At 43.2% G+C, this 24,933-nt stretch overlaps 1 protein-coding gene across 1 annotated transcript in view; it reads left to right on the top strand.

The window, feature by feature from the left end:
• The first annotated feature begins 3,058 nt into the window (after window positions 1–3,058).
• Window positions 3,059–24,933, top strand: part of OTOA (otoancorin) — an 85,878-nt gene continuing 64,003 nt past the window's right edge. The window contains exons 1-8 of the mRNA XM_063100666.1: window positions 3,059–3,091; window positions 12,231–12,325; window positions 12,658–12,686; window positions 12,779–12,809; window positions 12,924–12,951; window positions 14,774–14,861; window positions 17,305–17,436; window positions 20,396–20,631. Of these exons, the coding sequence (XP_062956736.1) occupies window positions 12,235–12,325; window positions 12,658–12,686; window positions 12,779–12,809; window positions 12,924–12,951; window positions 14,774–14,861; window positions 17,305–17,436; window positions 20,396–20,631 (635 nt within the window). The 5' untranslated portion in view covers window positions 3,059–3,091; window positions 12,231–12,234. The remainder of the gene's footprint in view (window positions 3,092–12,230; window positions 12,326–12,657; window positions 12,687–12,778; window positions 12,810–12,923; window positions 12,952–14,773; window positions 14,862–17,304; window positions 17,437–20,395; window positions 20,632–24,933) is intronic.

The following is a 24,933-nucleotide window of genomic DNA, read 5'->3' as shown; positions in this document are numbered from 1 at the left end:
ACTGCGCCCAATCCCTTTCTGCCCTTTCCTGATGCTCAGGACGGAAGCAAAGCTTTAGGGCAGAGTTGGTTGGGTAGAACCCTAAGGGGGGGGTCTAGCCCGTGACTAATCTCGTTCTTTCTGGCAAGGGTCTGAACCCGGACCCAAGTCTCATACGAGAACAAATTGGACGAAGGTGCCCAAGGGGCCACCTTCACCACATGTTGCCAGGTATTGATGGCCGTGGAGTCAGATATTTCTAGGCCTCTGCTTTTTAACATGTACTTTAGAGCCTTGCAGGCTGTCTCATCACTCTTTTCACACACACCTCCCATGTTGCCCTGTGGGGAAGGGACAAAGGGAGCAACAGGGCAGAGAAGTGCAGGGACTTCCCCCTGCTATGGTACTCACCCTGATACACAGGCGGATTACTTCACGGCGACTACCAGTGGTTGCGGGGGCCACTCCGTTGGTTGATCACCCTTCATCGACCTTCTTTCAGGACCGAGCAGCCGGGGGCCTCACTCGCTCGCCTTTCATCCACAAGTTTTAAAAAGCGCCTCACACGGGGCACCACTCTGTCGGGTCCGCCACCGGAGGACCCGAACAACCCTAGCCCTTGGTGGGCGAGCGAATTGCCCGGATTCCTCTTTCCATCTGGTCCCTGTTGGGAGGAGACGGGGAAGAGAGCCGTGAAGAGAGGTGAGCACAGCCGCTGGCCCCAACCAGCCCGTTAAAGGACACTCAGAGGCGGAGGGGGTTCTGTCGAGCAGTTCCGTTTATTAGCACACAAGCACTTGCTTTTAAGGCAAATGGGGAAGGGAGGTTTTTTTACATCCTCCAATCAGCTTAAGGGTTACAAGAGCATGCATCCTGTCTCAATGCCTAGCTATTGCAATCACACAGTGTTCACAAGCACAGAAGCGCATATTTGGCCAATAAGGGCTAAGGCAAGGTTCCCGCAGACACTCCCACCCTACTTCCTTCCAGTGCTGTCTTAGGCTGCCACCTTAATACGCTCTTGTGGGCCCATAATGGCGCTGCTTGTAATGTCACTTAAGGTGGCGTTAGTTTTTAAGGCCCGACACTGTTCTCTTATATCCTGTTCAGGATTCCAACACAGAATATTGGTTTTAAATGCCTTTGAAACCTCAACACTTGCAAATGGTAGAGTTGAATTGGCTGAGAATACACTGGCAGTCCTCTTTATACTCAGCAGGACAAAACAGATTTTTCTTGATTTGGCCACCTTGGTTTTATTATTATTTATAAGGTGGCTATGACAGATCATAAAGCTGTAGTGGTTTTTGTATTACAAGTAACATGTTCATTGAAGAAAAAGTAGAAAATGCAGACAGGCGAAAAGAAGAAAATGTATATAAACATTACCTATCCCATAACCCAGAGAGTACCATTATTGACATTTTGGTTTTGGTATATCCTCTTCCAGACTTTTTTTCTATGCATGTATGTGTACACACACACATTTATAGTAGTTTTTTTGTTTGTTTGTTTGGCTGGCTGGCATGGGGACTCAGACCTTTGACCTTGGTGTTATCAGCACTACCCTCTAACCAAGCGAGCTAACCGGCCAGTCCTATAATAATTTTTTAAACATTTAAATATGTAAAAATAAAAATACTTTTATTTTTCCAAGTTGCATCATGTAGACTCTTAGACGCCTATTTTCTAAATAAAAAATTGACAAAGGGTGAAAGACATTTCCCATCATTTAGGGCTTAAGGGTAAGCTTTTTGTTTAAAGAATTAAACCAAGACCCTGGGGATAAAAGGATGTTTTTGAAGATGCCCGACACTAGTACTATATAAATAACTACCAGATGGGCAATAGAACATGGTCATTTCTGAAAAGAATGTTTAATTTTGCCACTGACAAACTAATGTCAGCATTAGTCATTTCAATAATTACTATTAAAAATTACAGGTATTGGGATGTGTTTTATTAAATGTGAAGGATTGCAAGGAAACCTCTAGAGTCCACAATTATATTTGCATTAGGAAAGATGCAAAACAGTTATGCTTAATGAAAGGACGAGTCGACACCAGTTGACGATCCACCGTTTATTAGGTGGCACACACACACATATATAGGGCTTTTAGGGAAGGCTGATTGGCTTAAAATACAATCCCTACTTAGAGGGCAAACAGCGCCATGATGGGGTGTGGCCGAGAAGGGCTTATGTGATCAGGGTGTGATCCCTTGGGGCATTTGGGTTCTTACATTCCTGGGTGTGATCCCTTGGGGCATTTGGGTTCTTACCCTTAATTCCACCATGCAAACCTAATGTTTTAATGCATTTCCTTCCAGTTTTAATAAAGTTTATACACATATATTACTTCATATTTGGCTTTTTTCTGTTTTGGATATAAAATGATTTCCTTGTTACTATTATATGGTTTTTATTAATGATCATTTTAATAGCATAATCCGAAAAGTTGATGTATCATAGTTTATTTAATCATTTCCTCATTGGTGGACACTTAAGGTGGATCTTTTCCTACCACCCGTGTGTGTATACATTATTATATGTTATATGCATTATATTATTATATGTGTGTGTACATTATTATAGGTCTTACTATTAAAAAGTATTTTAGTGGAAATTTTCAAGCACAGAAAAAAGAAAGGTAATAAACAACCCTCCTCACCTGGCTTCAGCAATTTTCAGTACATGGCCAATCTCGTTTAATCCATACTCCCGCCCCTCCTTGGGCCCCACTATTTCCAAGCAAATCCCAGCCATCGTGCCCCTTCAGTTTTGTAAATCTAAATCTGTAAAAGATGAAGACTCTTAAGAGCCACGTTGCAATGACCACACCTTTAAAAAGCCTGACCATTAAATGTCCAGCGAACACCTTGTCCCAATCGTTTTATGATATTTTAATAGTGTGTTTGCATCCGCAGCCGAATAAAGTCCCTCGTTGTCCCTCCTCCCGCCTTGCCGCTGTCCCGAGAGCGGCGGTGACAGTGCGTTTTCGTCTGCGTCTCGCACACCTCGGGTCTGGACAGGAAGCCCGGTTGGGGACTGTGACGCCGCCGTCCCCGGGCCCCCGTTCCCGCCAGGCTCAGTGCAGCCGGGCCGGCCCCGCAGGTGAGGCGCGCGGGGCACGGGGGCGGGGGCCGCGGGTCGCGGGTGGGGGGCTCCCGGCAGGGCCTCCCAGGGGAAGGGGCGCCGGGGTGCATGGGGCGGGGGGCGCACGGAGAGAAGAGGAGAGCGGGCAAAGTGCGGGTGCCCCGGCTGTGAGGGATCCTGGGGAGGGGGCGTCGGGGGGTGATTCAACTTGGAGGAAAGGATCCAAACCTACTTAGCAATAACAGCAATAGCTATGATTAGTTCTTAGACGTGCCGGTGCTGGGCTCAGCTCTTTACGTATTTTACGTACAAGGAGAGTAATACCCACCTCACAGCCGCTGGGAGGAAGAAATGGGAAAGTACGGGGAAAGCAAACGGCACCGAGTGTGCGCCGGATAAAGTCGTGGACGTTACACACGTTCGCACAGTCTTGGTGAGAGGTGCCGGCGCGTCCTCCTCGCGCAGAGCAGGAAACGCAAGCCCAGAGAGGTCAAGGAACTTGCCCAACGGCGCACAGCTAGTACCGGCCGGGCCAGATTAGAGCCGGGGCTCCTGTCCCCGGAGTGGCACCAGCCGCCTGGAGCTTTAGGTTTAGGGCTGCTGAGCAGAGAGGCTGGAGAGCAAGGCTAGCAAGCTCTTGGGATCATTTAGCTCCGTGTTCGCCACCTGGCTCTGCCACTGCGTAGCTGCGTGACCTTGGGCAGGGCACTGACCTCTTAGAACCGGTTTGCTCATCTGTGAATTAGCGATAGCGGTACCACTGGCGTCCAAGATCCTGCGGGGATTCGGCGAGACAGCGGGTGCAGAGCGTCCCCGAGTCTCGCTCGCTGGGGCTGCTGTGTTTAGGACGGAGTCGGGCAGCCCCGCATCGGAAACCCTCCCTGCCGTGTGCTTGCTGTGTGACCTTTTCATGTCCACTGGCCTCACCTGTGACACCAAGTGAGTGAACCTCCAGGGCTGATGGAGGGAGTGGATGACAGCGAGGGCCAGATGCCCCGTGCAGGGAGATGCTTGGCGAGGACAGTGTCTTTCTCCCCCTCGGTCCTCTGCACTTGCTCTCCGAGGCTGAGGCGGGAGGGGAGCTGCAGTGCCTACAGGCTCACTGTTAGGAGCAGAGGCGGGACAGGAGCTCAGGCCACCATCCTCTAGGCCACAAAGCGTCCATCCCTTTGACTCCTACAACCCTTGTGAGCTGGGCCATTCCAATGCCAGGCGTTTGAAATAGAACCCAAATCCAGTTAAATGAGGATGGCGTTCTACCCACGTTTGCCTATTTCCATTAATAGCCATGAAATGGTATCCTTTTTTTTTGTTTTTCTTGTGCAAAATCTCCAAGTTAGCGTCTGTATGCCCATACGTAGGTGTTCATGATACAGACCTGCCATACAGCTGCCTGGCAGACAGTGAAACACCACGTGATTGTGAATTGTGCCTGGGATGGGATATCCCCGCACTGGGGGAACCTTCCAGCATCTTTGCAAGTTTCATAGAAGACGGAATATCTCTTGGTGCATAGGCTGGCTAACTCGTCCTGGTTTGCTTGCAACTTTTTGCTTTTAAAAATGAAAATTGCATGTCCTGGGAACCTGAAGTCCCGGGCGACTGGACAGTGGATCACCCTGCTCATTCCAACGCTCACAGTTTCTCAGGAAACCGTGTTCATTTCAGGTTTGTGGTTATGGTTGCTGTTTTTGTTTTAGGTTCCACCGAAGGAATCCTTGCCTGCCTGATTTCCACGCGGGGGGGGGGGAAGCTTTAGGTGGGGAAGGGGCGGGGCCCATGGAGAAAGCTGTCGACCTGCCCTGCCCGAGCCTTTCAATCCTTTTGGCCCGTCTCCTAAAAGAGAGTGACCCAAAGGGCTTTTAATTAAAACCAAATCCCAAACTGGCGATGGGCTGGGGTTTCGTTAGAACAAAGACATGGGCAGCAGAAAGCGGGCATTTGTTTCAGTAATTGTAAACCTCTAAGTAGAGTTAACAGGGAGACTCTAGCAATAAGCACAGAAGTCTCATTGTCTGGGAAACTGGAGAATTGTGAATCAGGCCAATACCCCAGGGCAGCTGACCAAGAGAGGGAGAAAAAAGGGCTAAAATTTCCCCAAAGTCCCCAACCTAGGAAGAGTTGTTCTTAGAGTTGAACATACCAGCTCTGGGGTGGTGTTGGTGGTGCAGAACCTGTCTACAAAGTGCTTTGGGATCTGGTTCACTCAAAACCTGTTAGAATGTATGGTTTTTGGTGTCTAGAGGTTTTAAAAGTTTCAGTCTGCTTTTGCCTTGAGCAGTAAGATGAATATAATTGTTTTCAAAGCTGGTTGTGGAGGTCCCCTTGGGGGTAAAATAATCCGTTTGCCTAACAAGTTAGACAATACCAGAGAAATCTGTATTAAACTATGCTGGGATGCCTTTAAAATAATTTCAAGAGACCATGGGTTGCATTATGGGGTTCCCTTGAATATTGAAAGTTCCCATTAGTACTGAAAGAGGGCGATATCATGTAATGGGGTCTGGATTCTTTGTGAGTCAGGTGAATCAAGGACACCTCAAGGACATTGGGCTCACCTGGTTTTCCCTCCTAGTCCTCTGGCCACTCATCTCAGTTCCCTTTCCTAATTCCACCTCATCTCTCCAACCTCTTTTATTAAAAACACGCAGTCTCTTTTGTTTTACTTTTTCTTTATGAAAACTGCTATGTGGAAAATTTTAAACACATACCAAAATAGACGTAAGAATATAATAAACCCCCAAGTACCTGTCACCCAGGTTCAACCATTGGCAACCCAGAGCCAATCTTGTTTCATCTATACTCCCACCCATATCCCCCCTCCAGTATTATTTTGGAAGCTATCCCAAACACCACATTATTTCTTCTGTAAATATGTAAGTATGTAGCTCTGAAAGAGGGGTTGGCAAACTTTTTCTGTAAAGGAACAGAGAGTAAATATTTTTGGTTTTGTAGACTCTACAATCTCTGTCGCAACTACCTAACTCTGTCATTGTAGCACACAAGCAGCCATAGGCAATACTTAAATGAATGGGTGGGATGTGTTCCAATAAAACTTTATTTATGGACAATAAAATTTAAATTTCATGTATGACATTTTTATGCGTCAAGAAATATTATTCTTTTGATTTAAAAAAAACCTTTAAACAATGTAAACCCATTTTTAGCTCATGAGCCACACAAAACCAAGCAGCTGCTTGAGTTTGGCCCATGGGTTACAGTTTGCAGACCCTTCCTCAAAAAGATAAGGTCTCCTTAAAATACAGCCATAAAAAAATACGTATATATATATAAAACCATAGTTATATTTTGAAACTTAAAAAGATTAACAATAATTCTTTAAAATCTTTAAATGTCTAATCAGAGCTCAAATATCCCCGATTGTTTCATAATTTTTCTTTTTTATGGTGTGTTTAAATCAGGATTCAGATAAAGCCCATATGCTATAAAAATCGATATATCTCAAGTTTCATGTCCATAGGTTCTCTCTCTCTGTGTCTTTCACTGTAATATATTTGCTGAAGAAACCAGGCTGTTTGTTCTGGGGAGTTTTCCAGTCTTGATTTTGCTGGTTGCACCTGGTTACCCAGCATCTTGACAGTGGGGCGCCCTGGGTCTCAGTTCTTACAACTCACTAGTTTCGCCCTACACTTGCTTTCTTGGTGATCTCATCCAGTGTTATAGGTTTAAATGCAGGCTGAATGCTCTGTACAGATTAGCTTCAGTCTGGAACTCTCCCCTAAACTGCAGACTCAAACATCAATCTGTCTACATGCCATTTCCACACACATATTCAATAGGCATCTCAGGCTTAGTATGTCCAGAATTGAGCTCCAGAGATTCACCCCCAAACTTGCAGCTTTTCCCCATCTGCCATCTTTCTACATGCTCAGGCCAAAATCTTTGGAATTATCGATGACTTTATTTCTCTTATTCCCTACCTCCAATCTGTTAGCTCCACCTTTGAAATACCTCCAGAATCCAACCGCTTCTCACCTCACTGCTATCTATGACCAAGTCATTGTCACCTTGTACCTAGACTGGTCTCCCTACTACAGCCATTGCCCTTTCCAGGGTGTTCTCAGCAAAGCCATCGGAGCGCTTGATCCAGTTAAAAAATAGTCAGAGCAAGCCATTCTTGTGCTGATCTCCCTTCAATGGCTTGCATCTCCCTCCAAGAAAAAGTCAAAACGTTTACAATAGACTAAAAAGCCCCACTCTGGCCCTGATACATCCTCTCCAATCTTATCTCTTACTTTCTCATCCTCATGCAATTTACTGAAGAACAAGCAAATTATGCTCCTAATTTCAAGGCCTTTGCACTGTCTTCTTTTCTTTCTGGAACTTTTTTTCCCTGGATATTCCCATGGTTCATTCCCTCACTTCTCAGGTCTCTGCTTAAATGTCACCTCCTTGGGTCTTCCCTGACCGCAATGTCTACATTAATACCTACTCCTCCATTTCTTCTACCCTGTTATATTTTTGTCCTTAGCATTCATCATTCTCTGACATAATATACCTACTTGATTATCTATTTATTTTCTGCTTGGCTTACCCTGACACACCAGCAAGGAGTTCGTTTTGTAAACTGCTGTATTCTCAGAGCATAGAATACTGCCTGGAACACCGTGGTGCTCAATAAATATTTGATGGGTGAATGCATGAAATAAATACACAAATATAAATATGTATTATAGTTGTGCTTGGTGTTGTAAAAGAAGAGTATTGGCTTTTTCTTGTGGCTAATTGTCTTGGCTTAGTTGGAGAATTCGGGGAAGGCTTCACTGAAGACAAGAGATTTATAGTGATTTAATGTGAGATAGGCAAAAAGGGAGGGAAGCGCCCTCTTGGCAGAGGGACAGCCTGTGGCGGGCCTTGACTCAACGAGTAGTGGCACGTCACAGGGACAGAAAGATGGCCTGAGCAGGAGCCTGGGGGGTGAGGGGCAAAGAGATGGGTGATAAGGCCACTGAAAAAGTTTTGGGCTTTATCCTGAGGGTAACGGGGAGGAGGTTGACATGAGTAGATCTGAACTATGAAAGCAGCAATCTGGCTTATTTGCTTTTTTATTTATTTATTTATTTATTTATTTTTTATTTTTTTTTTGTCTTTTTCATGACCAGCACTCAGCCAGTGAGTGCACCGGCCAGTCCTATATAGGATCCGAACCCGCGGCGGGAGCATCACTGCGCTCCCAGCACCGCACTCTCCGGAGTGTGCCACAGGCTCGGCCCTTATTTGCTTTTTAAATAAACCCCTATATAGAGCTTACTTTGAGCCAAGCCCTTTTCTAAGTGATTTATGATTACTAAGTCATTTTATCCTCATATGACACCACGATGTGGGTACCATTATTAACCTCATTTTACAGATGAGGAAATTGAAGCACAGAGACACTAAGCAACTTCTCCAACATCATACAGCTAGTAAGCAGTGGGGATGGGATTCAAACCAGGTGGTCCGGCTCCACAGTCCACACTTTTTCCTTTCTCTTTTGATATCAACTTTTGCGAGGTACAATTTACATAGAGTAAAATGCACCCATTTTAAGTGTGCAGTTCAATGAGATTTGATAAATGTATGTATCTGTGTAACAACCAGCACAATCAAGATATAGAAACTTTCATCACCCCCAAAAGTTCCTTTGCACCCTTCTGCAATAATCTCCTCCCACTGTATTTTAGTAGCTCCCCAGGCAACTCCCGATTTGTTTTCTGTCACTGTAGATTATTATGCCTATCTTAGAGTTTCACATAAATGGAATCATACAATAGGTACTCTTTTGTGACTTGCTTCTTTTGCTCAGCATAATATTTCTGAGGCTTCCCCACGCTGTTGTGTATATCAGCAGTTTATTCCTTTTTCTATGTACATAGTATGTTTTTTTTTCCTTTGGGTACTTTAAAAATTTTTAAAAAATTTTTTGAAATAATTATAGAGTCCTAGAAAGTTGCAAAAATACATACAAGGAAGTTGTGTATACTCTTTACCCAGTTTCCCCCCATGGATACATCTTGCATAATGACAGTACGATATCTAACTCAGGAAATTAACATGGTATGATCCAGAGCTTATTCAGATTTCACTGGTTTTACATGCACTTCTTCCAGTGTGTATTTGTATATAGTTTTCTTGAATTTTGTCACGTGCAGATTCATGTAACAGCTCCCCTAATCAAGATCCAGAACTATTCCATGAGCACAAGTCTCCTTCTGCTGCCCTTAACGTCTGCCTTTCTTTATGGCAGACACTAACTTGTTCTCCATTTCTACAATTTTATTTCAAGAATGTTCTATAAACGGAATCACCCTTATATAACCTTTTGTGATTGTCCTGTTTAACTGGTATAACTCCCTTTGAGTCCATCTAAACTGCAGTGTGCTTCAATAGTTTGTTCCTTTTTATGTCTGGGTAGTATTCTATGACGTGGATGTACCACTGTTAGTTTATTCATTCACCTGTTGAAGGACATTTGGATTGGTTCCAGTTTTTGGCTATTATGAATAAAGCTTGAATGTTTGTGTTCGATGGTCTTTATGTAAACATAAGTTTTCATTTCTCTGGGATAAATGCCCAACAGTTCAATTGCTAGGCTGTATGTTAAGTGCATGTTTAGTTTTGCAAAAAATTACTAAACTATTTTCAGAATAGCTGTCCCATTTTATATTTTCACCAGCGATGTATGAGCGATCGAGTTTCTCCACATCCTTTCCAGCATATGACAGTATGATCATTTTTTATTTTAGCCATCTGATAGGTCTGTAGTGATATTGTACTTTTAGTGGTCATTTCCCTAATGGCCAGTGATGTTGAATATCTTTTCACGTGTTTATCTGCATCTGTGTGTTCTCTTTGGTGATATATCTGCTCTTGTCTTTGGCTCATTTTCTAATTGGGTTTTCTATCTATTTATTTACTGTTCAATTTTGAGAGTTCTTTATATATTCTATATGTAACTCCTTTGTTGTATTTTTTTTGTCATTGGTGTCCAGCAATTTGATTATTATGTGCCTTTGTGTGGTTTTCTTTATGTTTCTTCTGCTTAGGGTTTGTTGAGGTTTTTGGATCTGTGGGTTTATAGTTTTATCAAACTTTTGAAAATTTTGGCCATTATTTCTTCAAATATTTTCCTTATACCCTTCCTTTCCTGGGACTCTAATTACACATCTTTCAGACAATTTTACATTGTCCCAGAGCTTTCTTAATTTTTTTCCATCTTGGTTTCCCCCATGTTTTACTTTGGATAGTTTCTATTGCCATGACTTCAAGTTCACTAATCTTTTCTTCTGCAGTGCCTAATCTGCTGTTAATGCCATCCAGTGTATTTTTCATTTCAAATATTGTATTTTTATCTCTAAAATTCCATTTGGGTCTTTTTTTGTACCGTCCATATCTCTCCTTAACATATTCATGCTTTTCTCTACCTTTTTGAACTTAACAGAGTATATTTATGATAACTATCCTTGTCTATTAATTTAATTTTCTGTATCATTTATGGATCTAGTCTTATTGATTGTTTTTTCCCCTGGTAATCACCCATATTTTATTACTTCTTTGTATGCCTGGTATTTTTGATTGGATGCTAAATATTTTGGATTTTGCATTGCTGGTTGCTGGATTTTATAATATTGCTCTCATATTGTTGGGTTTTGTTCTGGGATGCAATTCAGGTACTTGGAATCAGTTTGAGCCTCCAAGGCTTGCTTTTAAGATTTGTTAAGGCAGGTCTTGAGTAGACTTTAGTTTAGGGCTAACTTGGCCTATTACTGAGGCAATTTGTCACTGAGGACTGTCCTTGACGCCCATTGTATTAGGACATTTTTCCGTTCTATCAGGTGGGAGCATTCTTAGTCCCGTGTGAGTTCCAAGGATTGTTCTGCCTACTAGGGGGGCTTTCTCCAGCCTCAGGTCATTTCTTACATGCATAGGCAGATCAATATTCAGCCAAAATCTCCAGGGACCCTTCTTCAGATATTCAGAATATTATCTCTACAACTCCCTTTTCTCCAGGTATACTTCCCTGTGGATTCCAGCTGCCTTGATTTCCCTGATCTTCCACTCTGCCTCTGAGGTATCTTCTACTCAGTCATACCTCTAGGCTCTGTCTGGATTCCTCCTCCTTGTGCTGTGGTCTGGGGACTATGGGAAGTCAGTACGAGCAATTGTAGAGCTCAGCATGCTTGCTTCCCTTCTCTCAGGGATCTCAGCCTTGTGCTAACTGTTGTCCAATGTCTGAAAACCTTTGTGTCATATATTTTGGTGGGTTCTCTAATTGTTTAAGGCAGGAGCGTTTACCCACTGCCAATTATTCCATCATAGCTGGAAGCAAAATTATAATTAATTCCTTTTTATTGCTATTGAATGGACATAATATACCATATTTAACCTTTCAGCTATTGTTGGATATTTGAGTTGTTTTACATAAGTGACTACTATGAATAAAGATGTGCAAATCTTTGTGTGGACATGTTTTCATTTCTCTTGGGTAAATATCTACGAGTGGAATTCCCTGATCACAGAGTTTTGTATATTGAACTTCATAAGGCAATGCCAGTTTTCCAAAGATGCTGTATCAGCAATGAGCAGTGAGAGTTCCTGTTGCTCCACATCATCACCAGCATTTCATGTTGTCAGTCTTTTTAATTTTTAGACATTCTAGTGAGTTTGTAGTACTCCTGTTGTAGGTTATTTTGCATGTTCTCGCTATCTAATGCTGTGATAACCTTTTGTGTGTTTATTGGCCATTTATATATCTATTTTTTATGGAGATTAACTTCATATCTTTTCCCCCATTGGCTTGTTTGTCTCCTTCTTACTGAATTGTAAGAGTTCTTTTTATATTCTGGATATAAATCCCTTGTCAGATATAACAGAGTCTATGCTTTTAATCACTCTTCTTTGCTGGATTGAGGGGAAGGGGGGTGGTGATAGGAATATGAACAGGCCACAGTAGTCACCAAGGAGAGAGGTGATTGTGTCTTAGATTAGGATAGGGGTTTAGATGGAGCAAAGAAGATGGAATTTTAAAATTATTAAAAAAAAAACAAACTTCAAGGGATTCTGGGCCTACTTGTCTTTCCCTTTTGTCTTCTGAGTGTTCTTAAATATGTATTTTAAAAAACAAACCTAAATCACCCTATGCTTGAATTAACTATAGGAGGATGTTTCAGGAACCTACGATGAACTCCCTTTTCCTGTTCCTTTTTCTGAGCCATGGAGTGGCAAGTCATAGAGTTCCAAATTCCAGGCAGGGTAAGTCCTGAGAGGAATCACCCTCCACAGTTTTCTTACATCTTAGGGAATGCAGTGGGATAGATCAGTTTAGGTACATGATGCATTAAGGTGTTTTAGGTGTATGTGCATGCGTGCATATGTGCGTGTGTGTGCCTGTAGGATTTTCAAGATTATTCTAAAAGAGTTTTTCAAACCAGGGTTCTTCACACTGGGCACAGTTATAATTGAAATTCACTAGAAAAAATTTGTTTCATGAGTGTCTATTTTGGGGCTCTTCTCTTAACCCATATTTTTATTTTTGAAGGTCATGCAATTCAATGTTAGTTATACGTTCAATGGCTTTCTTACAGATTTGCATCCGTTGTTGCAAAAAATGGCGGTGAGTATTCCATTTTCTTTTAATCTAAATCCCCTCTACTGGAACTGCCAACTTTTGGATGTTACACTTGGTGTTACCTCTTTGCCTTTTAGGAAGAAATAATAGATGGAAGCTATCTGAATGGTAATGTACGCACTCTGTTCCCACTTGCGGTTTCTATGAATTTCAGAGAGGATGTGGCTGTGATTTCTGGAATGATTCTTTTTAAGTTGTCTTTTCATTTTATTCCCACTGCAGCCTTGCTGGATCTCATACAGTTTCAGAGGTAACCTGCCCTAGAGGGGAGGGAAAGGGATGGGCTAGGTTTTTATTTTTATTTTTTTCAAGTTTATTTATTTATTAATATTATTATTAAAAAAATATTTTAAGATGTTGTGGAGCAATTGGGGAGAGGGGAACGAGGAAGGAAATAGGGTGGGAGAAGGCGGAAGGAGGGGGGACATGGTTGAAGCCCATGGCACACCACTCATTCCTTCAGGATAGGTTTTTAATAAAAATTCTTAATGGAAGTCTCTTAATTGTAAAAGGTAATATGTGCACATTACAAAACAAACAAATAAACAAAACCAGTGCACAAATATTTTATTTATTTATTTATTTATTTTAATCGAAAGCTAATTGATTATACCCTATCTGTGTGGTGCAGCATTGACTATAAGTACCTGTTGCACAAGTGTTTTACTTTATCTATTTTAATTGAAACATAATTAATTATACGTATCTGTGTGGTGTAGCATTGACTATCAGTACCTGTTGCACAAGTGTTTTAAAGTTGACACACCATTCCACTTTTGTTCCTCCTCTGCTCTAGCACAAGTGACAAAATATACTGAGTGCTTACAATGTAGCACGCACTATTCTAAGTGCTCGGTGCATAGAAACACATCTAATCCTCACAAGTGCCCCACGAGGTAGGGAGGCCCCGTTGGTATCCCATTGACAGGATAATGAAACTGAGGTACAGGGAGGGTGAATGAAGGCCACACAGCTGGAAAGTGGTGGAGATGGGATGTGGACCCAGCAGCCTGGCTTCAGGTCCCATTTTCTTCACTGCTGTGGCACATGCTACACACAAGGCCTGTGTTAGGTACTGGGGACATGGGGCAGGGTGTTAGATAGTGCTGTGGAAGAGTCAGTATTAACAGATAATCCTAATGTGATTAGTACAGTGAAGGAGAAGAAATGGGGGCCTTGGGGTCACTCAGTTGTGCTAAAGTGAAAGATCTCCACAAACACTCCTTTCCCTGAGATAATTCCAATTGGTAGTTTTGGATATTTTCTTCCAGGCTAAAAAATATTTATTTACTTATCCATTCATCTATTTATTTATTTAAAAAACGGGATTATAAATGGCTATTTGTGAGCATTCACTATATGTTGGGCACAGCTTTAAGTACTTTACATGTGTGAATGATTTAATCCTCACAGTTGTTAGCCATATTTCTTAGAAAGGGAAACTGAGGCACAAGAAAATTCAGGAAATTGTCTAAGGCCACACACCTAAGTGTTAGAGCCAGGATCCAAATCCAAGTTTGAAGCCCACACCCTCAACTATGCTATTCCAGACTCTCTTATACACAGCATCTGTTTTTTAAACTTAATGTGGTAGACGTCTTTCTTTTTTCTTTTTTAATAAGGAAAAATGAAATTTGTTGCTTATAGTTTCTGAGGCTGGGAAGTCCAAAGTCCATCTGGTGGTGGCGAAAAGTGACCCAAGGGTCTCACATTGCAAGGTGGTGGAAGCAGACAGAGCAGAGAGACGCAGAGACATCTTTCTAAGTCAGTCTATTTGGGCTGTACTCAATCTGAGTAGATTGTTATGGGAATTGGAATATTGTGCACAGCTCAGAAATTTGTAATTGTCTTTAAGAGGATGGATCCGAGTAGATTTCTAGAATTGGAAACTTCCTTTGCTCCCACTGCATCAGGTGGACTCATTTACTTCCAAGCACAAAGTTCCTAGCATCCCTGACCCATTCCCGTCATCCTCCCTGAACTCCTGTCTCCTGGACACTCAGCTAGTAGTGCAGCACCACTTGGTGGGGAGCCAGTCATTGTGATCTTCTCTTGTCTGTCTTTGACTGAAGCTCCCACGTGTGGACGGCAGACCTGTCGCACAGAGTCCTGGCCTATCTGAATTCACGGAATGTAGCCTTCACCATCGCCAGCCTGCAGGTGTGTACCTGAGACCTGTCTCTGTGTTCCCCTCTCAGTGCTCAGGGATGGCAAACTCAGGGGCAGGTAAGATGGACAAGTGGGATGGGGGTAGAGATAGTCCACTTCCACAAAGAAAAGTGTTCTGTCCAGTTTTTCTTGAAACACGTCTTTCTTTCATTTTCCACCTTTGATGGAGACACGGTGTGTTTGGGAATAGGCTGAGCTGCTGCAACAAAGAGACCCCAAATGACAGCAGCTCAGACAATTTAATTTATTTCTTTCTCACATAATAGTCCAGAGCTGAGTGAGAGATCCAGAGAGGAGAGGCAGCTCCATTTCAAGGAGCCATCCAGGGACCTGGGTTTCTTTGATCTTTTTGCTCTGTTGTCCTCTAGGGAGTTGTTGGTCACACAGTTGAAACACCACGTCTGTTCTCCAGCCAGGGCAGTGGTGTGGGAAGAGGAAGTGCAGGGTGAGCATCTTGTCTCCTGAGATGTGACTTGCAAGTTACACGAGTCCTTCTGCTCACGTGCCATAGTCACTTACTGCAAAGGAGCCACGCACCCAGCTGAAACTCGAGGGATTCTACTAATAGAAGGAACAATAGGAGAGTGGATCTTTGGGTATAATCATCAGTCTTTCAATCACGGGTCCAAAAAATATTTTTTTTCTTTTTAACTCTACTATTAAAAAAAACAAAAGCACAGCATGTTGATAGATGGCAATGGATATTTGCCTTCAGAGGCAGCAGGGCATGGTGGGGACCGTGGTGAACTGGACAGCTCGTCCGTCTTTGGCATGACCATGAGCCCAGTGTGGTGTGTTGTGTCTTTGCCATTACTCTGTGAATAGCTCAGAAAAATAAGGAAATATTCTTTCAGCATTCAAAAACTATTACTGGTGTAGCAAAGAAGTCACTCATGTCATTGACCAATGAATAAAGTTCCAACATACGTCTTTGCTGTTTCAATTTTTACTCATGTTTTAACAAAAATGGAAACATCAACCAACACTCATGTCATAGCTACACTCAGGGGGTTGGATGTTTACCATTTACCAGGACTCCCACTAGCGGGAGGCGCTGTTGGTGCCACGTGGCACCTGCGTTCTTTCTCCTGTTCATCAGTCGTGGCAACCTAACGAGAAGTAACACCTGCCCCTTTCTCTCTAGCAGTAAGGCTTCTCATGAGTTCTATCTATTTTAACCTGATCAGTAGATATACCACTTCTCTTCCTATGTATATATTAATTTATTCATTCAATATGTACTTATTTAGCATCTACTTTCTGCCAAGCACAATTCTAGACATTGGGACTTAGTGGAGACCTGTTGCTACCCACATGGGATTTTCATTCTGGGAGGACAGACATTAAGAAAATCATTATTGAACTCATTATATTGAAAATCATTATTGAGACTAATGACTGGTGCTATTGAGCACTTAACTGTGTGCTAGGAACCATTGAAAACACTTTACACACTCACTTAATCCTCATAACAACCCTACATGGTGAGTTCTACTGTTGTCTCCACTTTTCAGATGAGAAAACTGAGCCCAGAGACAGTGTTACTGATTTAGCTAATAAAAATACAAGATATCCAGTCAAAATTGAACTTCAGATAAACAAATAATTTTCAAGTGTAATTAGTGTACGACTCATGTGACATATGGTACATACTTATACTAAAAAACTATTCATTGTTTATCTGAAATTAAAATTTAACTGGACGTCCTGTATTTTACCCAGCAACCCTAGTTAAGAAACTTGCCCAAGACCGCAGAGCGAGAAAGTGTGAAGGTGGGGATTTGCATATGGGTTGTCTGGTTCTAGAATCCACCTCTTGCCCATGATATCACAATGTGCTGCCTTCCTAGAATTCTTCTGTTTAAGGGAGATTTAGTAAATAGTTACCCAGGTAGCAGAGGAAATCTCTTCCGGGGAGGCTGGTGGCCTCTGCTCCTTGCCCTGTAGGGGACACCACAGAGAGTTCATTCTGCCTGAATTTTGCTCCTGTGCTGATAGCTCGGGTTTGAGCAGTAGCGTCATCTGGGGGTAATTAAACTTTCTGGGTGGAGGCCAGCTGCTCTGGCCTTGAAATCTTAATCACCCACAGGGCCCCAGCAGGCCATGGGATGGGGAATCAGGCCTGTGGTGAGCAGGAGAGTTCTTTCAGCAAGCAGCTGCCCCTTGGCTTGCTGACTGTCACAGAAAGAGAATGCATGCCCAATGTTGCCAAATCTTTGCATTCTCCAAGAGAAGCTGGAAAGCCAGATTTTGTGAGGAATGCCTTGACTTTTAAATGTTGGCAGCTAATGAGAAAATTTTGGAACTGGCCAAACCAAAACCGTCTGCAGGCTGCCAGCTCGGTCTCTGAAGCTGGCTGGGCTGCTGGCCGTGGTGCTGACCGTGTGCTCCTGTCCTTCTGTCCTCACCGACTCTCCCAACACCCCGTATCCAGGCAGCCATGGAAAATCACCTGGAGCAGCGTTTGTACCAGCCCCAGAAGCTGCTGGAGGACCTGAGGAAAGCAGATGCTCAGCAATTCCACACTGCCATGAAATGCCTCTTAGAAGACAAGCAGGACCGCTTGGTGAGGTGTTCTTGGCATGTCCCAGGAAGAGGGGAAGTCCAGGGCCAGTTGGTATTTGTCGAATTGAATCAAATTTAACCTGACCTGGGACTTGGTTCTTTTTTATTTCTTCCCTCTCTTCTTTCCCTCCCGCAACTCTCTGGGAGATTTAGGACCTAGGTTTTCTCACCTACTTTCTCCAAAGTTCAAAGGAAGAGCTTTATAATTCATATTCTTATGAGTACTAAGAAATGAGAGGTACTGAGGATCTTCTCATGGTTTAGTTCAATAAACATCTATGCACCCATGGACAAAGAGATGAAAGACTGTCCCTGCCCTCAAGGAGCTTATAGTCTGGAGGGGGAGGCAGAAACAGAAACAGGTAATTTCCACAAAAACAAGGTAAGTGATATAACAGCATCACAAAGCAAGGCCCGTGAGACCCAGAAAGCTCTTGGGACCCCGAGAAGTGAGGTTTAGAATTTTCTTTGTTGGAGGCAGTTTATTGTGGAGCAGTGTTTCCTGAAAGCAGTTGAAACATTTAAACATTTTAATAAACATATACTTATTTTAATGTCTGTTGTTAAAATATAATGGACACATGAAACCAGTTTGGTAAAGATTTAACATTTCCTTATGAAATGAATTTAAGTTTTTAAAAAAGGACTCAGTTTAAGGAAAAATATGAAGTAAATAATAGTAAAAGCAGAGCAAAGATATGGCAAAAATGCGGGTGCTGGTCTATGATGGTATTGCTTAATGTTTTTTAAGAGTTTACTATGTGTGAAGCATTATTGTAAGAAAATGGTCAGCAAAATGTTTCTGTAAGGGGCCAGATAGCAAATATTTTAGGATTTTCAGGCCGTACAATCTCTGTCAGTTACTTGACTCTGCCACTGCAGCATGAAAGCAGCCATAGGTGATAAGTAAATGAATGGGTGTGGATATGTTCCTGTAAAACTTTATTCACAAAACAGGTGGTGGGCCAAAGGGCCTGTGGGCCCTAGCTCACCAACCACCGTTCTAAGGGTTTATAACATGCTTGCACTCACTAAATCCTCTCTGGACCTTCTGAAATAAGATTACTGGGAATCTTACCATTTCAATATTCAGGTGAAGAAACCGGAGCTTGGAGAGGTTGAGTGAATAATTTCAGGTCACCCAGCTTAGAAGTGGCAAGTCTGAGGTTGGAACCCGTGTTCCTGACTCCAGCTGTGAGCCCATCTGGCATCTGATGAAGCCCAAGTCTCCTTCTCAGAATCTATAGAACAAAATACAAAGGATTACAAAGGAAGCCAATTCTATTGAAAAACATCAAAATGTATAGAACACCTCCGGGGTACAGTAGTTTATGTGCCTCTTTAACACATCCAATAACAAGATTTAGCAGCTGGCCTCATAACTTCTGTAATTTTGAGGAAGTGTTGAGTGTAAACAAGATTTCAAGATTTCTGCAACAGCCATAATGCATTATGAAAGTGTTTGTGATTTTGATCAATGACAAAGTCAAAGATCCTGCTACCTCTAGGGTGCCTTGTTGCCTGCGTTCATCCCTCGAGGAAATGCTACACGTCAGTTCTATGTTAGTGAAGACGAGGATGCACTTTTTCCCAATATGCAGACACCCTAAATTTTATTCACAGGCCCCTGCTCACGAACCCCTAAATGTACTCAACTGCTACATTGCTTAGCCACCTAAAATGAATGATTGAAATTAGGAAACACTTTGTCATGATTGAAGTGTAGATTTGTGCTCAGATAGACTTGTTTCAGATCCCACCTCCGTGTAAGTTTGAGCTGGTTGATTATTCTCTGTTTTGTTTTGTCACCTGAGATATTGAGATAATAATAGTGTGTAACATTTGTCAAGTGTTCACCAGGTACCGGGCATTTTATGTTCATTATCTCATTCAATTCTTACACAGATCTAAGAGACAGGTACTGATTTTATCTCCATTTTACAGAGGAGGAAGGAGACTTAAAAAAGATGAGCAGTTTCCTCAAGGACACACTGATAGTTAAGTAGAAGCCCTGGGATTTAAACCTAGAAATGCTTGACCCTGGGGCCTGTGGGGCTTAACTTATAGGACAGTCATGAGAAGTCAATGAGATGACACATTTGTTGCATGCTTGGCACAGTGCCTGGTGTGTAGTCAGTGCTCAGTAAAGCAGTGGCTATCTTTGGGGGGTTGTGTGGGGTGAGGGATGGAGGGGTCAGTTAGATTGCGACTAAATCTTGTTAGCATTCCTGAGTTTTGTGTTCAAAGGATTCATCTGTTCATTCATTCATTCATTCGAATAGGTTATTTTTCAGTTTCTTCTAGGTACTGGGTATTCCACAATGCATGTATGCTTGAGCTTCAAGGACTTTCCCAGCCCAACCCTGGATACACATTAGAATCAGATGCCTGGGCTCCATCACAGACCAATTAAATCTGACTCTAGAAGGCAGTGCTGGAGATCAGTACTTGAGTGATGCTGATGTTCCTTCAGTGATGCTGATGTTCAGCCAGAGCTGGGAACCATGGGTTTGGAGGAAAGACAGGCACATGAGCATCTTTTATGCATCATTGAGTTTGGTTCAAGATCCTCTGGGAGCACATAGTGGAGGGGGATCTGACTTGAAGTAGGACGGGATCAGAGGAGACTGCACCAAGGAGGTGATGATTAAGCTTGGCCTTAAAGGATGAGCCGGATTTTGCTAGGAGAAGGAAGGGGGTGGGAATTGCAGCTAGAACAAGGGCCTGATGTGTGACAGTCTTAGTGTGTCTGGAGAGTGGAAGTCACCTTGTGTGGGTGGAGCAGGTGAAGACCTTGACTTTGTTCTGTAGGTGATGGAAAGCTCTAGAAGGCTTGACATAGCAGCATGGTATTAAACAGTGGTCCTGAATTTCCCCACTGCTGCAACATGTTGCCCCTCTCAGGGCTTCCAAATTGAGAGGCAGCTGTCAAGGTGACCTAGCTTCTCTCATTCCTGCAGGACCTGAAGGACATTGTCATTGACTTGGGAGAGATTCGGGAACAAGCCTTGCAGAGCCCTGGTGTGAACCGCAGCCTGTTTGTCATCACGCTGGAGAGGTGTTTCCAGGTGTTGAACTCCCTGGAGTGCGTGGAGATTCTGGGCAGGGTGCTGAGAGGGTCCTCAGGCAGCTTTCTCCAGCCAGACATCACAGAGAGGCTCCCCCGGGACCTGCGCGAGGATGCCTTTAAGAACCTGTGAGTGCTTCCGCCCATCCTCCTAGCCCCACGCACCACCCCTCAGGGGCTGTTGTGAGACTTCAAGGAGGTGACACCTGGCTGGGGGGAGAAGACAGGAGGGGACAGATTGATAGAGAAGTTCTGGAGCAGAAACTTAAAATCTGTAGAGCTGAGAGACGGTTTGAACAAAACAGTGTCTCCCTAACTTCAGTTGTTCTGGTCCCGTCCTCACAATTTTTGCTAAGTCTATATATTACCTGTTCTATTATTTACTTCATGTTTCTCCTTAGAGTGACTCATTCTTTTCACTTAAACATATTTATTTTAAAAGTAAATTTGATATCATTACTGTAAGTGGGAAATCACTATCCTTTGCCTTAAGTAAATACAATGAAATACAATGAAAAAAAAAAAAAGTCACTGAATCCTAGCTAGATTTGTCACTTGCCTAAGTGTCTTAGTCAGTCTGGGTTGCTATAACAAAAATACCATAGACTGGGTGGATTAAACAGCAAACACTTATTTATCACAGTTCTGGAGGCTGGGAAGTCCAAGATCAAGGTGCTAGTAGATTTGGTGGCTGGAGAGGACCTGCTGTCTGGTTCATAGAAGGTGTCTTCTCGCTGTGTCCTTGGGGGTGAGGAAGCTTTCTGGGATCCCTTTTTTAAGGGCACTAATCCTATTCATGAGGGCTCTACTCTCATGACTCAATCACCCCCCAAAGGTCCCATCTCATAATACTTTCACCTTGGGTATTAGAATTTCAACACATGAATTTTTGTGGGGACACAAACATTCAGCCTGTAGCATCAATACTCTGAGCCTAGGGCTTGTTCTCTTGGTTAAAAAGGGAGCTGAGTGTATGTTAAAGACTCACTAGCACTAAACTGAGACCTTCGCTTTGAGGGACAGTAGAAGGACTGAGGGCACTGGAAAAGAAGGCCTTTTCTCCCTTTGAGATGCTGTGCTCTTAATGTTTGTTAGCACCTAGCGCTATATGAAATCACACTTTGGGAACACCAAATTAGAGGATCGTGTCTAGGACTTGAAGAGCCCCAGGCATTGTTACCACCACCAGCTCCCTTCTTTTACTACCTATAGCACTTAATGGCCCTAAAAGCCTCTTTCTAAATCTAAAAATGTGTTAGAAGAAAGAAATTACCAATACGATGGCAACAAATTGGGAGATTTTAAACATTTTTTTTTTTGCAGCCAAAGGACTGTGGGAGAAACAGACAATATACTGACCTCGTTTTGTCTCCAGGCTGTGGTTTTTTTGGCCGAGACATATATCCCATGGAACCCCTTCACCCTGCATGCTGTTACACAATCACTCTTAAAGCCACCTTCTCCTTCCTCCTCCATTTGCTCAGGTGGGGTGAGGGTAGGGATGGAGGTGGTGAGAACATTTCTGGGACAGGAAGTTTATCAGTCACTGCTCATCTGCTTGCAAGTGACAGAAAACACACTTAAACTGGCTTGCACCAAAAGGGAATTATTGGAACATGTAATGGGATAGTTTTGGTTGTAGGCCTGTGTTCAGGCACAGCGGAATCCAGAGGTTCAAATTATGCCATCAGGGGGATCTGTGTCTCTTTACCTCTCTGCTCTGCCCTCCTCTGCGCTGGCCTTGCTCTCAAACAGGCTCTCTCCACCAGGCAGCACCAGCAGATCCGGCCTATCTCTCTAGAGCGCTCTTTAGAGCAACCCATTCAGAGGAGGCAGTCTCTTTTTCTAACTGTTCCAAGCCAAGTCCTAGAGCTGATTCCCATTGGCCCAGACTGGGTCATTTACCCATCCTTGAGCCAGTCGCTGTGGCTAGTGGAATCTAACAGGTGAAATGACTTAGACGTGGGTCAAAGCCTAACCTAAACAACATGCACCAAGTGTGGGAGAAATTTGGTTTCCCCAAGAACAATGGAGGTGCTGTTATGAGAAAAGGGGGCACGGATCATGGACAGTCAAAACCCACAGATGTCCATTACAGAAACCAACTTTACATAGATTCTGAGTAAGAGCTGGCAGGACGGTTACAAGCCTTGCAGAGAGAAAGTTGCCAGAACAATACAGATATAACACTGTCCAACTCCAGATTCCCAGTTCTTGAGTGGAGAGTCTGGGATATGCTCCTACTTCCACTGAAGATGTCCTGTTGGGCAACATCTAGTCCAGCCCCTTCTTTCATAGATGAAGAAACTGAGGTCTAGAGAGGGGGGTGGCATCCCTGAGGTGACCCCATGGGATGTGACTTCATCTGAACTCAACCCAGTCTCCTGAACCCCAATTCTGTCCTCTTCCCACTGTACCCTGCCATCCCTCTTCTCCTTGTGAGGGTGATGTCATTAATCCTATCCCCATTTTTCAGTTAGGGAAATTGAGTCACAGAGAGACTAAACCATTTGTCAGACTACTAGGGAATGATAGAGCCAGCAATTTTGCAAATGGCAAGTTTTCCCTTAAATAATGTTTACTATTTTTTTTTTAAAGAACTACATCTTTCCCCTACCACTGCCTTGTCACTTACCCTTGCCCTTAAAAAGAAGAAAAGAGAAAGAAAAATATAGAGAAAGACATTAAGTTGGGTTTAAGGAAAAGTTTGCCTATTCACATATAAAATGGCTGGTGGAGTGACAGGGATAAACTTTAAGCTTAGAAAGTGTTGGTGAGTCGGTCATTTGGTGAACTGATACTCAGTGGTGTTGGGTGGGGGTGAGGGAAGGCTTCCAGGATGAGGAGACTCAGCTATTTTTCAGGATGAGCAAATGGGATGACCAGTGCCAAACACCATGGAAGGGCAAATTCTAATTGGACCAAATGAGACTGCTGGATGTGGCAAGAAGGAGGTCATTGGTGATGGGCCACAGGGACTGATGTGGTGATGAGGAAACCAGATTGCAATGGCTTAAAAAGTGACCAAGATACTTCACAGCCCGCAGGAGGTCTGTAATCAAATCGCTAGAGAGTAACAAATGTTGAAGAGGATGTGGAGAAATCACTGCTGGTGGGAATCTGCAATGGTGCAGCTGCTTGGGAAACCGTCTGGCAGTTCCTCAATGGGCCAAATAGAGTGGCCATTCACCCTAGCAATTCCACTGCTGGGTGTATACTTAAGAGACATGGATGCATAGCGTATGCCCTCACAAAATGAATGTTTATAGCAGCATTATTTTTAAAAGGTGAAAAAATCTAAATGTCCATCAACTGATGAATGGATAAACAAAATGTGGTGTATCCAGACAATGGAATATTATTCAGCCATGAAAAGGAATGAAGTACTAATACATGCTCCAACATCCATGAAACTTGAAAGCATCATGCCAGCTGAAAGAAGCCAGACATAAAGACTACATTGTGTACTTCCGTTTACATGAAATGTCCTGAATAGGCAAATCCATAGAGACAGAAAGTAGTTTAGTGGTTTCTAGGCACTGGGGAGACTGGAGGTTGAGAGGTGATAGCTAAGGATGTGGGATTTCTTTTTGAGGTGCTTAATGTATTCTAACATTGACTATGACGGTTGCACAACCCTGAGAATATACTGAAAACCATTGAATTGCATACTATAAATGAGTGAATTGTATGGTATGTGATGGAGTTTGGATGTGTTGTCCCCTCCAAAACTCCTGTGGAAATTTGATCCCCAATGTGGCAGTGTTGGAAACTGATTGAGTCATGGGGGGCAGATCCCTCATGAATGGATTAATGCGGGGCCGGCCCGTGGCTCACTCGGGAGAGTGTGGTGCTGATAACACCAAGGCCACGGGTTCGGATACCATATAGGGATGGCCGGTGGGCTCACTGGGTGAGCGTGGTGCTGACAACACCAAGTCAAAGGTTAAGATCCCCTTACCGGTCATCTTTAAAAAAAAAAAAAAAAAAAAAGAATGGATTAATGCTCTCCCTGGGGGAGGGAGTAACGAGTGAGTTCTTGCTCTATTAGTTCCCGCAGGAGCTCATTGTTTAAAAAGACCCTGGCACCTTCTCTCTCTCTCTCGCTTCCTTTCTCTTGTTCCCTCTCACCATGTGATCTGCTTGTACCTGCTAGCTGCCTGCCACTTTTCCGCCATGAGTAGAAACAGCCTGAGGCCTGCACCAGATGCAGCTGTCCCAGAATCGTAAGCCAAATAAACCTCTTTCCTTTATAAATTACCCAGTTTCAGGTATTCTGTTATAGCAACACAAAACGGACTAATACAGTATGTGAATTATATCTCCATAAAGCTGTTACCAAAAGGAAAAAAAGGGGGGGGGAACGAAGAGGTGAGGAAGTGGAGACAAAGTGTATAGACTACTCTTTGGAAGGTGTTTATGTGACGGGGA

Source organism: Cynocephalus volans, chromosome 6 (assembly GCF_027409185.1).
Source record: "Cynocephalus volans isolate mCynVol1 chromosome 6, mCynVol1.pri, whole genome shotgun sequence".
Lineage (NCBI taxonomy): Eukaryota > Metazoa > Chordata > Mammalia > Dermoptera > Cynocephalidae > Cynocephalus > Cynocephalus volans.
Note: the sequence above shows the minus strand (reverse complement) of the source record. Positions and strands in the feature narration are given on the sequence as shown.